At 33.0% G+C, this 14,208-nt stretch overlaps 1 protein-coding gene across 1 annotated transcript; it reads right to left on the bottom strand.

Moving 5' to 3' along the window:
- Positions 1 to 8,066: 8,066 nt before the first annotated feature.
- On the bottom strand, positions 8,067 to 11,506 carry LOC142534195 (cyclin-D1-1-like). Its single transcript, XM_075641128.1, has 6 exons — positions 11,146 to 11,506; positions 10,723 to 10,809; positions 9,782 to 9,880; positions 9,488 to 9,689; positions 9,204 to 9,334; positions 8,067 to 9,130 (listed from the first exon to the last, which is right to left on the bottom strand). Exons 1-6 carry the CDS (start codon positions 11,404 to 11,406, stop codon positions 8,915 to 8,917), a joined length of 996 nt encoding a protein of 331 aa, XP_075497243.1. The 5' UTR covers positions 11,407 to 11,506; the 3' UTR covers positions 8,067 to 8,914.
- Positions 11,507 to 14,208: the final 2,702 nt, after the last annotated feature.

Below are 14,208 nucleotides of genomic sequence, written 5' to 3'. Positions count from 1 at the left end.
AAAAACCGTCGCTAAGCAAATTAGCGACGATTTTAGCGATGAAAATCAATACCGTTGCTAAAGTTACCGTTGCAAACATATTGCAACCTTTTCTGAAAACTCGTCGCTAATTGCTAATTAACGACGAGTTTTTTAAACCGTCGCTAATTTAAACCGTCGCTAATTGTTTCTCTTTTATAAAAAAAATATGTTGTTTTACAATTTCTTAAAATAAATTTTATTTTAAAAATTATTAATATAAATTTTTAAATAATCTCATCAACTCTAAATTAATGATTTTCAATTTATAAATAATGTATAAACGATTAAATCTTGCATCATAAACAAACAATAAAATCGTTTAAGAGACAAAAATATATTAGATAGGTGAAACTGTCGCTATGAGCGACGGTTTTATGCAAAATTTTGCTAATTATTACGACAGTTCTTAAAATCGTTGCTAATTAGCGGCGGCGTGAGGAAAACCGTCGCTCATGGATCAACGGTTTTGCTTAAATCGTCGGTAATTAGCGACGGTTTTGATTAATCAGTCACGAATCAGCGACGTTTTATAAACTGTCGCTCATATTTGCGATGGTATTATCAAAACCGTCGCAAAAATTTGTGACGGTTTTTCTTAAACCATCGCTAACACGTGAGTTTTTTGTAGCGGTAAAATATAATTCAAGTGTCTCCATTATTGGGTGAACTAGAAATATATCATAATTAATATGACACAATATAAAACATGTAAGAGTTAGATTTGAAATTAATGGTCTTGCTTCTCTAAAAATATAAAAATACATTTGAAATAAATAGATCTGAAAAACATAAATCTAAACACAAATTTAGCGATCCAGATTGTTGGGAAATTATAAATTATTCTAACATAGATTGCCCCAAAACCAAATAAGATAAATCCTTGGCGGAATTTTTTATGATGTTAGGTTTAAATGAAAAATATGAATTTTTTTGAAGAAATGAGCCAACGAACATAATCATGGTTGAATTCAACCTACCGTGCAAGTAGATTGACATAAATTGTTAATTTTTTTTTATATGAGTCTAACATAAATTCCAAATATTTGAACTAATGATTATCATTTAATTTATATTGAGGGTTAGGAGTGGGCATCGGGTATACCCAACCCGACCTAAATAGTGTTTTTTTTTTCTCGATATTATTATTTTGGTAATAATTTGACTTAAAAATAGCTAATTGCACCACCATGTATTATTATTTATCAAATCGTACTCTCCAACAAAATACACCCTCTTATGTAGTAGAATACAATCTTTTGTATAGGGCCTTCGTCGTGGTCCAATTGTATGTTGGACCGCACTGACTTGGACTCAGAATTTGATTAATAAGGAAGTATCAAATAAAATAGGCCCATCTGCTAAATTTCGTACCCAAAAACTAAATCACTCGGCCTATGCGCGCTTAATAGACGGGCCAATCCAAATCAGAATCCATGTAGCCCATCAGACTATAAGCTGATTGGGCCAGACCAATGGAATCTCGGGCCTCAACTTTTTTGTCGACGAGGCTCGAGATTTGTGCTGAAACTGACCAAAATACCATGTTTGAAGCGATGTTTCGGGTTTGAGATCAATTATTTATTCCTATCACAAGAAATCAAATAAAAATTTGGCTTCTAATTTCAGTATCACGTGAAAGTTTTTGCCATAAGATATCTCTCGTCGTCAAAGTTTTCGACCCATCAATTATCACAATGTGCTTAAATATTAAAATGTCAAACTATCGATTGATTAAAAGAAAAAAGTTGGTCTGGTTTAGCTGCTAAATGAGTTTACATGGTCCTGCAATTCGTTAAAATATAATGCCTTTTGACAAGACCAAGAAGGCAAAAATAATTGATTTTGACACAAGAAAAGTTGTATGACCAATTCAAATAGAGTAGGTCTCTTGTGAGACAGTCTCACGAATCTTTATCTGTGAGAAGGGTCAACCCTACCGATATTCACAATAAAAAGCAATACTCTAAGCATAAAAAATAATATTTTTTCATGGATGACCAAAAAAGATATCAGTCTCACAAAATACGATTCATGAGACCGTCTCGGATAAGTTTTTGTCATTCAAATATTTGCAAATACAAAAGATTATTAAAGTAAACTCTTTTGTGCACTATTCCAGTTACTTTCCAATTAGATACAAATAAAATAAGTATTCAAATTTTATGGTCCCAAGAAACCCAAAACTACAAGCTTGTTGTGGTCATGTGCTGGAATAGCGCAAATTTTCTTCCACTAATTTCATCTTTTTTAACTAGAAAACATTAGCAAATTTGATGTGAAATCACTAATTAATTCACAGTCACTACTACTATTTCATTACGTTGATTGATTGTCGTTGAGTTAAACTTTACCTATACAAATTCAAGAATTTGATCAGAACAAAAGGAGTCGCGTGTTATTGGTATGATCACTCTTACTTTATACATTTTATTTGCGGATAAAGTTGGTGAAAATTAGGCTGATATCAAATCTTGATGTCAAAAGACAAACACCATATTTTCCATTTAAATTTATTAAGCAACTTTTCTCAATCTACTAATTAACTCTATACCTACTTACGATCGGGAAAAAAAAAACCTCACAAGATTCCGATTTTCCGACTTAAAAATAAACCCCAAAAGTTTCTTCATAACTTCTTGATCAAGACAAGAAACAAATAATTAGATCATTACGATCGACAAATATTTTATACGAGTGTTGTCGTGGTTTTATACTATCCCGAATACATATATAAATATATAATTTCGATATGATGTCCACCAACCGTACTCACTTTCGTATCCACCACTGATCTGTCACTCACTTAGTGGTTACACAATTTTGATATGTTTCATCATGTTCAATAGGTGAGATGATCAGAAATATGTTGTTGATTATAGGGATGACCCTTTTGTCTCTACTTATTGGAAAATAAATGGAGGTCCAGTTCAGGAAGCATCATATGCACAAAAGCAATAAAGAATATATAACGTGAGACGCTCCTCTCCATATATATATATATATATATATATATATATATATAACCAGAACAATCCCTCTTGCCCTTTGCCACTGTCTTTTTTCAGCTACTTTTGATACTTCCCCTTTGGAATCCAATGAGATTATTCTTTTGTTAGAAACATAATAAAAACTAGTTTTTCTCCTTTTTATTTTATTCTTCTCATACAACCTACCCATATTTACTAGTTTTGTGGATAATCCGCCACTTAAAATTTATTATAAAAAATTCGCGTGCTCTTGTATAACATCCCGAGTTCATCAGCAAACACCAAAACATGGGGAAATAATCGTAACCCTTATGCTAGCAGATCCTCGCAAAGTCAGATCAACCTTCAAGACCTTCGAATTATTCCGAAAACAGAACAACTAATTAATTAAATCGATACGCCATAATACATGCGATGCATATATATATGATGAGGAAACCCCACGTACGTTGTGCTCAACACAAAAAATAATTAAGATCAAAAGTTGAATTTTAGGGTGGCCTTCACACGATAGGGTCTAGTAAAGTTGTGATTGTGGTAAAAGAGGAGAGTGACTTGAGCAACGAACGCTCCCGTATGCCCCTCCAAACCTTTAGCTTTTTATTCGGCCAGTCAAAAAATTTTAAAGTATTTTTGGCTTCTAGGGGGAATTGCTTTGGATTTTGTTTCGACAAGTCATTTTGTATATATAAAAATTCACGAGTGTGGCATGTACAAAATCTTTGTCGCCATCTTACAGTTCATGCCACTTTCTTTTTAGGCTTTTCCTGTTGTAGAATCTTTTGTGTGCTTTGAAATTCGTATTTCTTGTTTATTGGAAATATAAGCCAAGTAGAGGGCATCGATTACACACGTTGATCGATTGCTAATTAACAAATTAGAAAATCGGAGAAAAAGAAAGGTTGGGACGGATGTAGTAATAATATACACAAAAATTAGTGTGATTTCTTTAATTTAAAAGGTTACGGATTTAGGCTTAATTTTTTATACTCTTATTTTTTTATATAAAAGAAATTCTGTTTTTTTGTTGGTAAAAGTATATTATTTCGAAATATTTTGTAGGAAGATTATAATATTTCTCGCTCCCAAAAATAGTGGAACCAATTTTCATCAGCACCACTGTAATCAAATTGTAGGGCCGAGCGCTTGCCGTTTTACCAAAAAATATATTTGGTGGTAATGGTGCAACTCAAATATTTTAAACCGCACAACAGCTCAAGCACCATGGTTCGATCGCGCTACCAAGTAGGGACAATTATTACACCCAACACAAATCATGGGTCACTAATAAGATGAATATTAGTAAAAAAAAATAATTATAAAAATAATCTATATTTTTGTGAAAATTAGATGTACTAATTAGTTTGTGTTAATTCAAAGAATATGTGTGCATGATTAGAAAATTGATTGAGGTGGTTATTTTATTGAAGTATATATGGAATTTAAAGATTAATATTTGAGAGTGAATGATTGATTGTTCGTGCCCACTTTTAATTTGTGTAGATAGATCCGTTTTTAATAATCTAGACAATGCAGTAAATGAAGGAAAGTCTTTATTCAAAATTTTCACCAATTTTTTTTATTTAAAAAAGTGGACCACTTTATTTCTCTTTCGGTTTTGTTTTTGTCAAGATAATTATAATGTTCTAATAATGGATTTTCATTAATAAGAGACAAAAACTTATGTAAGAAGGTCTTACGGATCATATTTTGTGAGACGGATCTCTTATTTGGGTCATCCATGAAAAAATATTATTTTTTATGCTAAGAGTATTACTTTTAATTGTGAATATCGATAGGATTGACATGTCTCATAGATAAAAATTCGTAAAACCATCTCAAAGAGCAACTCAATCAAGATAGCTTCAAGTGCCTACCCCTTTGCGTTTTAATTAACATTTAAAGCTTCTATTTGGTATAATCCGAGTCACGGTGGCGGCTATTTTATATAATTACGGCCTTCTCCGATAATTTCCCCCCATTTATTTATAAATAATACATTTCAAACATAAACATGCGTTCATTTGAATAAATACAATAATCTAAATATTTTTGTCTTTTAATTGTTGTCGTATAAATTTTTTTGTCGTTCATTTAGCAAAGGTTCATCGCAAAGCTACATTGTTTGAACAAGAACATCGTTAAATTGGAACTTAGACCTAGCTTAACTCCAAAAGCTAGTTCAAGGGGGGATGATTGTCCAAGTCCATATATGCAACTTCCAGGTACTTTATCCAACCAATGTGAGACAACTAACACACTCCCTTCACGCCCAAGAATGAACATCTGGAGCGTGAAGTTTACAAATGATCCAATTATGGGCAGAACAGGTGACCTAATTATGGGCAGTCCAACACATAACGGTGGAACCTGAGCTCTGATACCATGTTAAAATTGGAACTTAGACCTAACTCAACCCCAAAAGCTAGCTCAAGGGGAGAGGATTGTCCAAGACCATATATACAACTCTCATGTTATTTTATCTAACCGATATGGGACAACTAACAAACATCAACATAAGCGCAACTTAAATTGCTGATATCGGTTAATAGAAGAATTGTGGACGGCATATGATACTACTCTTTTGAGCAATATGGTGAGCAATAGTTCGAACAAAAATTAAATAAGACTGTTTTTAGATCGATGTATTAGAAATCTTAGCTCGTTTGGGTAAAATTCATTTGATATACAAAAAATTTAAATCATTTGTCATAAATTTCAAATTCAAATATTTACTTTAAATAGGTGCTTGAATATGAATCCTTCAATCCACATGTAACTAATTGTTCAAGTTATCCAAAAAGGTAGATGTCTTTTTTAAGGAAATATATATGACTTGTAATAATTCAATACTTTTACTGAATTACTTTTACTGAATTATGACTTGATGATAGGAATGTTATGCATCAGACAGTTGTAAATTTAATCTTCTTAATCGAAAATGGTACTGAGAAGGATTTCTAACCGGTGGAGATTATGTCTTGATTTATAGATTGGCAGAACACAAGGGCTGTCACAGTAAAATGTGGTACAATCTCAAAAGGACTTGTCTATATCAGCCCGATTATCAAAATCTCCCCAACTTGTAATTCTGAATTACTATCAATTGAATGGTCCCCTTTAGATTTTTTTTAATTTTTTTTTTCAATTTTCAAAATTTTCCATGGTGGTAGATCGAGTGTGTTTCAAGGATTAGATAATTTAATTATTTGAAATTTTTTTTAGCAATTCGGACCAGTAAATTACCCAGCTGTTGATAAACAATATAACAAATTACCGGGGACAAATGAGTGACAAATTCCTTAATAATTCGTACTGAGTACACTTGGTTTTTGTAAGGATAGGTTTAAAAATGCAGCATGGATTGGGAAAGTAGTGTTTCAAATTGCACCACATGTTTCGCTTGACAGAGACAATACGTTATAAGGACACGAGCCATGTTATATTTGGTTCTAACTAATACAAAACCTCAGAGGAAAGGGTCTTATGAATCGATTTCGACAGATAGATTTTCAACTTGTTCCGATTCATTCAAAAATATTATTATTTTTATTTCAAAAATGTTGATACTACTTTTAATTAGATATATGAATTTATAAGTAGATATGGCTCACATATATATATATATATATAGATATATAGATAATTGAGATCGTATTGCAAATGACATTCTCCTTGACTAAATTAAAATGTCAGAACACTATATGTTGGGGATTCTTGGCTTTTCTCCTAGGTGTATTTCAACTTTACTAATCATAGTTTTTGGTTTATTACTGCACACACATTTTTTTTTTATTTTAGGGAATATAATCTTATAATTTTAAATTTATGGTTCCAAAATTATATGATTTGTTTGATAAATTAAATCTAGGTAAGTTTTAAATCCAGTATTCCACTGTCGTTTAATCTAAATACGTATTAACAATTGTGATAGATTTTAATTGTATTCAAATAGATTTCATTTATAATCCATTGTCAAATCAAAACTCTTTCACATAAACTAGGTTGCATTGGGGAGAAAGGATTCGAGTTGAATGAAAGCCGGAGAACCATAATATTTCAAATAACACAAATGCTCTTTGGACTTTGGAACTACACAGTGCAATTGCAAGCGAGAATATAAGTGACCAACATAAACTGGACCCATGGTCAGAGGTTGTAGTGTATGGACAAACCGGACTGTACTAATTATGGAGGCTTAGAACGTTAGGTTTTTCATTTTTTGGTTGGGTGTTGGGGGGGGGGGGGGGGGGGGGGGGGGGGGGGGTGGCGGTAGCTGGAGATTGATGCAAATAAGAAGTAAAACATTATACATTAATATTATAAAAAGACATACTCGATAATCATTGGTTTTCCAGTTTTATTGAAATTAAAATAAAAATATTTTCTTGATCGTGCCAGTTTGTCCCCACCAATCCACTCCTGAAGATTCGGGAAGAATATTGAAAGCTTTTCCCTTGGTAATTTATTTAGTTTTGAAAGTTATAAATATATATATGTAAAAAACTAAAATGGGTACACACAGATGTCTGAAAATAACAGGGAGACGACATGAACAGGGTCGGGTCGCAAATGGGCCAATCCATTTATCATAGAGTCGGTCTTTTAATTGATTTATTGGTAGAGGGACCAACCCACCCTGTCCATTCACATGCAATGAAGCCATCGATGCTCCTTGGTAAGATTTCCACCTCTTTCGTCTGTAAACACTTTTTTCATACATAGAAATAAAACAAATGGCAAAGCTACAAAATCTTCATTGTCAATCACATGCAAACCAGGTCCCTGATAACTAGGACGATGGTCGGGGAGGGGGGTTATTAAAGTCGATAAGAAATCTGAGTACATGGTAAATATTAAATTATTATATTCATTCAACAAAGTCTGATTTTTATTGCATCGAAAATTAATACAACACCCATAAACAAAATTTAAGAAAAGGCCCCAAAGACCCTTTGTATAGTTAGGCCAAACTTTAAGCCATAAAATTAATAAAAAGAATGCCACGCACGTGTATCCGTCACACGTGCCTGCGATGATCACCCAGGAAAAAAAAATTTTGAGGTCCAGTATATACGGTCAGGACAAGAAAAAAAAGGGGAAATTCCCGCCAAAAAAGCACACATCCACACGTGTAGAACACACTCCTTGCGTGAACTTACACCACTCGAAAATTAAATTTAAAAAAAAAAAGGAAAAGATATATATGTTCTCTCTTTGCCATCCCATGATCTGATCTCATCTTCTGTTCTCTTCAGTTGGGGTATTTGCTGCAGATTTTAGTACAATAATGGTAGGTTTGTGCACATAGATTTAATATTAAACTCGAATCCGATATAAATGCTGCACGTATCATCACTGATCTGAATGATTGAAGGAAGAAGTTTGACTTGTATTTCATCCACAGCTCAAATTTCAAAGTCCAATCTTTATATTTATGACAGGCCCCTTTGATTTTCACTGCCCATTTTGGTCCCACCCATGAAGCTCTTAATTCAATGACAATAATCAACACCACCTTTGAATTTTCCAGTCACTCCCCCACTCCATTCACTCCACGATTCCACTACACACATTAAACAATTCATTCCTCTTCTCACTTTAATTTCTCACACCAGAATAATAATAACTATGTACCAAATCCCCTTCCCTTGGGAATCTGCGATCCCATCCATTGATGGCAAATGCCCACCAACAAAGGGTTTTTTGTAATAAAAATCTCCCAAAAATGTCCAAATTCTTGTTCATACACACTATAGAGCTACTATTTATCTACACCACCTCTAGTCAATTTCATTTCTCCACCCTCTGAGAAAAAATATTGAGGATTTTTTTTAGACAACCTTGGACCACCATTTTCTTTAGTCGTTGGTTTTCTTTTTAATTTTAGACCCCTCCCGCGCTCCTTAATCAGAGCTCCCTTTGTCATCATCCACCCATGATGAATTATTTAATTTTCTCCTTTTGTGAGCCGAGAAGGATGAAGATGTGGAAGATGACGAGTCGCTAGAGAAGGTACTCACCCGAGGCATGACTCGGAGTTGGGGTAGCACCTTTGGTTGCTTATTCGTCTTATTGGACATTATTTGTCTCATCAATTGGTAGCAACTCGTGATTTTTTCCTGCAAATTAAAATAATGTTATTCTTTATGATAAAGTTGATCGTTTTCTATCGTAAATAATATATTTTCGTACTTTGTGAAGTCTGTCACACCATGACTGAGCGTGTTGAGCCGTGAATGAGGAAAATTTCGGCAGATCATTTGCTGCACAAAGCATTGTTGCTGCAGCGATGCACGATGGTCTAAACTCGAGAAAGCTGGTCTCTGTCATAATATATTGGTGACGAAACATTATTTTAAATTTTGTTGAAAATTTCTTTTTTTAAAAAAATAAATAAATAGAACCCAATAATATTTAAAATTGTCGTGCAAACGTGGGTGCGTGTGATGGCAAACTTGAATTAATATATTTGGTACCTTGTATAGTAGAGATAATAATTTCTTTTGACATCGATACAAGGAACCCGGTATAAGTTCCAGTTGGGTCAATTTTGAGGGCGAAAAAACTGAGATAGCAAAAGGGAGAAACGGACCGAAGCCTCCATTCTAATACCCTCAGCACGAGGAGCTCCATCCTTTGAATATTTCTTGGTTCAAAAATAAACTTCGCACCTTCGACCTATGAAATGAGAATTGATTAATTAAATTGTGTGGAATTTTAACGTGACCCGTATTTAATACATGGGATCAACGATATTTTATTATAAATACCTGAAGATCCAAAAGAGAAGGAACCAGAGGTTCCTCCATTTTAGCTGCTAATGACAAACACGCAGTGGACAATAATTGCCATGGCCATCCATTCAATATCTGTCATTATTTTAATCAAGCCGTGTTGAAAAATTATGTATTAGTTTTATCATAAATAGAAACGAAAATTAAAAAGAATAAATAAAGATTAGTCATAATTATCACTAACAAAACAAACAAAAAAACAAAGGTGTTACCAATAATGATGCATATCGGAACGCATATATTGCTTAGAGACTAATAAAGACAAATAGACCACCATAACTTACACTTTTAGGGGATTAAATTAATTAAATTAAGTTTTATAGTAATTAGTTTTCGACAAGTTTTGCTTCACAAATTTTTAAATCTGTATTAATCCAAAAATGAAAATTTTCACGTATTCATGTCCTAAATAAAGCATTTTGATAAGTATTAGAAATAGGGTTTTTAATAATTCAATTAATTAATGGAAAGTTTGCGTCTAACTAATAGCAAATGTGGCTGACATAATGGACAAAAGTCTCCATCTTACGCCATTAATCCATTGAAACACCTTTAATTACTTGTATTCCGCGACTGTGACACATTGTCTTCAATATCAAACCAAACAATATTACATTATTAAATGTTCATTAGTCGTGGGTTGCGGAATAAAATTATGGTATAATTAATTTGTTAATTTTGCATCTTGTCAACATAACTTCTTAATTAATCCAACCATTAATTTGCAATTTTGTTAAATGTGGATTATCTTTTAAAAAAGAATTAATATTTGGTATTGGCAAACATCATATATCAAATTATATATCATTTAAAAACTAATGCATCATATTTTGACTAATTTAGCTATACTTCTTAAGAAAGTATCGAGAAAAATGATTATAAAATCCCATAAGAATTGACGGTGACGGGAATCGTACCGGCAGCTGATGGGAGTAGAGAAAACGGTCAAAGTAGTTGACGGAGAGAAACGCCGTTAATGGCTGGAAACCGTAATAACGGTGCACCTGCACAACAAAATAACCCGTCAAGTCCTCCCGAATACCATAAACTGCACCTTCAGCTCTATTCTGCGCCGCTGATAACTGTTACATCGCGGTGAGTGATAGCATCACAGCACTCGGCTTCACTCGTTCATTAAATCCTTCCTGTAACCACCGGAGATTTCTAGCCATGCTAAAGTGCGCCGATACGATCATCACGCAGATGACAATGAATAACGTTACCATTTGACAAATCAAAACCTTGAAAGCGAAGGCTAACTGAGCGCATGATAGTGTTGAAAACCGAAAGTGCTTAAAAAAATCGATAATCATGAATCGCGACCTAGAAGAGGAGTATACCTTGAGAATCCATGCAACGGATTCAGTTCTAACAGATGCATCGATCGATTGATGATTATCGATGTTCGTTCCGGTGAGATCTCTCTCGTCTTCTAGAAGTCCGGCGATTGATTCTTCGACGTCGGGGAATCGAGGTTGGATATCCGATGAGTATTCCGGAGAGTCATCTTCGCCGCCGGAGAATATGATATTGGAGTCCTCGCAGCAGAGAAGGTCGGAGAAGCAGTCGGAGCACTGAAGTGACATGGCGAATGAGACCATCGGTCATTCGTCATTCTGTTCTGATCATTTTTTACTGGGCTGTGATTCGGAGTTCGTCGGCGATTTGTCGGGGTATACCACCGAGAAACGTAGGTTGCAGAGACTGCGGGTGGAGGGGACCGCGGGTTTTTGTTGTGTGTGTTCCGTTTAGATTCTGTATACTCCACTGATGTCTGATTGGTTTGGATGTATATAAATAGAGATACCATGTCTATTGTCAAATTTTTTTAAAATTTTGATTTCAGATTTTGAACTGTTTTGTATAAACATTTCTTAAACTTATATATCCGACCCAACAAAAAGAAATAAAATTTTATTGTAGAATTTTTAATTTTTTACGTTGTTATGAACCGAGTCTACCTGTGACATCCGTCTTATTAAATTGACCCGTATGATGATCTCATGAGAGATTTTGTATTCGAATTTTTTTCATCGGAAGTAGTTCTAATATGGAGTCAATGTATCGATGAAATGTATAATGTCACGTAAGTTCTCCAATTTAAAAATTACTTAAAACGTAAAATTTGAAATACATATAACTAAAACTCAAATTTAACCACATAAAAGACTTCTAGTTAGTTGGAAGTGTTTTGGAATGTTTGTGAATATCAACTTTTGCTTCAACTTCTATGATTTTTAAATAAAATATATGATTTTTAAACAAAATCTAGAAGCAAGTTTGAGATGTTTTTTCTGCTTCCGTGTTTTTCTGCTTCTGCATTTTTATTTGCATTTCTAGAATTTTTATATACATATTATATGTATTTATATAAATTTTGTCATTTTTATTGATCTTATATATTTTTTCAAGCTTTCATGTTATAAAAAATAAATTAGTTTTGATATTATATTTGTAATGTAAGAATAATTATATAAACATATTGTTGATGATGTGAATATCAAATTTTAGATAATTAAAAGAGTTCGATTTGATATAATTTAAGCATATGGTTGTCATTTAACTAAAAAATAACTTGAAATTTATTCTCAAAACACTCAAAATTTAGCTTGAATTAACTTTAGACGTCTGTTTCCAAATATTTCCTACTTTACCTTCTCAAAAACTTCAAAATAAGCTTTGAAATAATCACTTAAAATAAACATAAACCGTCCAAACACTCCCTTAATCCTCAAAAACATTTCCAAATAAAGACATTTGATGACCCAGAAAAAAAAGAAAAAAAATTAAGAAAATGAATTTTTATTTTACGGAAGTCTCGTGGAGATTTGAAATTACATAATAATGTGAACAATATGGTAATGTCTTTGTAATATATATGAAAGTTGTTAATTTCACGCTCTAGGGACGGGCCATGGTGGTTCAATATAAAGGTCGACATTTATTCGTTTGCCATTTTTTCCCTACGGACTCGGACATTTCCATATCCTTCAAAACCCATTTCTCGTGTGTAGCCAACAAGTTAATGATAAAATTCTTGAGGATGTTGAGAGTTTTATGTCCGTAAAATGCGACATCAAGTAATAAATAAATAATGAGTGTGATCATAAATTAGAGTAGGTCTATTGTGAGACGGTTCAACCATGCACATATTTAAAATAAAAAGTAATATATTTCGTATAAAAAATAATATTTTTTCAGGAGTTACCCAAATAGAATACGCATCTTACAAAATTGAGCTATGAGACTGTCACACATGAGTTTTTGTACACAAATTATAGAATAAAACTAATCTACCTCATGTTAATTAAGCCCAGAAAAAAGTTTAACCGACACCAAGACCTACAATTTTGAAGTTATATTATGGTAAACTTTTGTGTACCAAAATCTTATTTAAATGGATTCAGACACGTTCTTTCTTTTTCCAGTGAGATTTTATCAAAATTTTAATTTATCTGACATTTTTTACTTTCGTGAGATGCTGTCCAAGCTTCATGTCAGCATCCGGGAACAAGGCTCCGACATCCTTGGATATTAATCATGGTTCAAGAACCAAGTTGATCCATGCAGTTTCATGTTGTGCATATGTAACACGTACAAACCGCCTTAAGGTTAGACGGAACATTGAGTTTGATGTCCGGGATGTTGGTTTTCTTAAACTAAGTTTTGCCACACAACAGATTCATCACTTGGGTGTTGGAAATTGTACGTATCGGACGTCGTCCGACGATGTATTTCGCCTCTAAATAGCCCTACATTGGTACATTTCAAACAATCCATCTCTCTTTTTTCATTTTTGGTATCTTGAGGATTGCTAGATATGGTTACTTGCTTTGTTTCACTGATATATATTTGTGCATTTGATTGTATGTGCCCACTAATTCAATAATCGAATTATATTTGCCATAATCATTCGATGAGGACTTCGGACATTATGATAATTGTTGGTTCTAGAGAAATTAGCTTGTCCAATGTGTGTGTGATATATATTCGAACCATTGAAATAGAATAATAACGTAGGAGTTAGTACCTTAATTAGACACACAATGAGTAGATATAAATATAAATTTTGATTTTTTTTTCTTTAGGTCCTTCTTGTCACAAATTCGAAAACATTCCCATTCTTAAAAGTTGTTTGTGCTATTACAAAGCCAAAAAACTTAGGGTTTTCTTTGAAATTCTTAAAGCAGACAAAATTAACTATTTTAAATTATTATCTATAATCAATTAATTAAATTGAGCATTAAATTAAATAAGTTCTCACAATTTTTTAAAATAAACATAGATTGCCCTTTATCTATAAGCTGAATAAATCCAAATTTCATTTATTCAACTTTAAGTGGAGCGCGGACATGATTTGACTAATTCAACTCAAATCAAGTTGTGAATAGCTTATAAAAGGA

The sequence above is a fragment of the Primulina tabacum genome, unplaced genomic scaffold (assembly GCF_025594145.1).
Source record: "Primulina tabacum isolate GXHZ01 unplaced genomic scaffold, ASM2559414v2 Contig420, whole genome shotgun sequence".
Lineage (NCBI taxonomy): Eukaryota > Viridiplantae > Streptophyta > Magnoliopsida > Lamiales > Gesneriaceae > Primulina > Primulina tabacum.
Note: the sequence above shows the minus strand (reverse complement) of the source record. Positions and strands in the feature narration are given on the sequence as shown.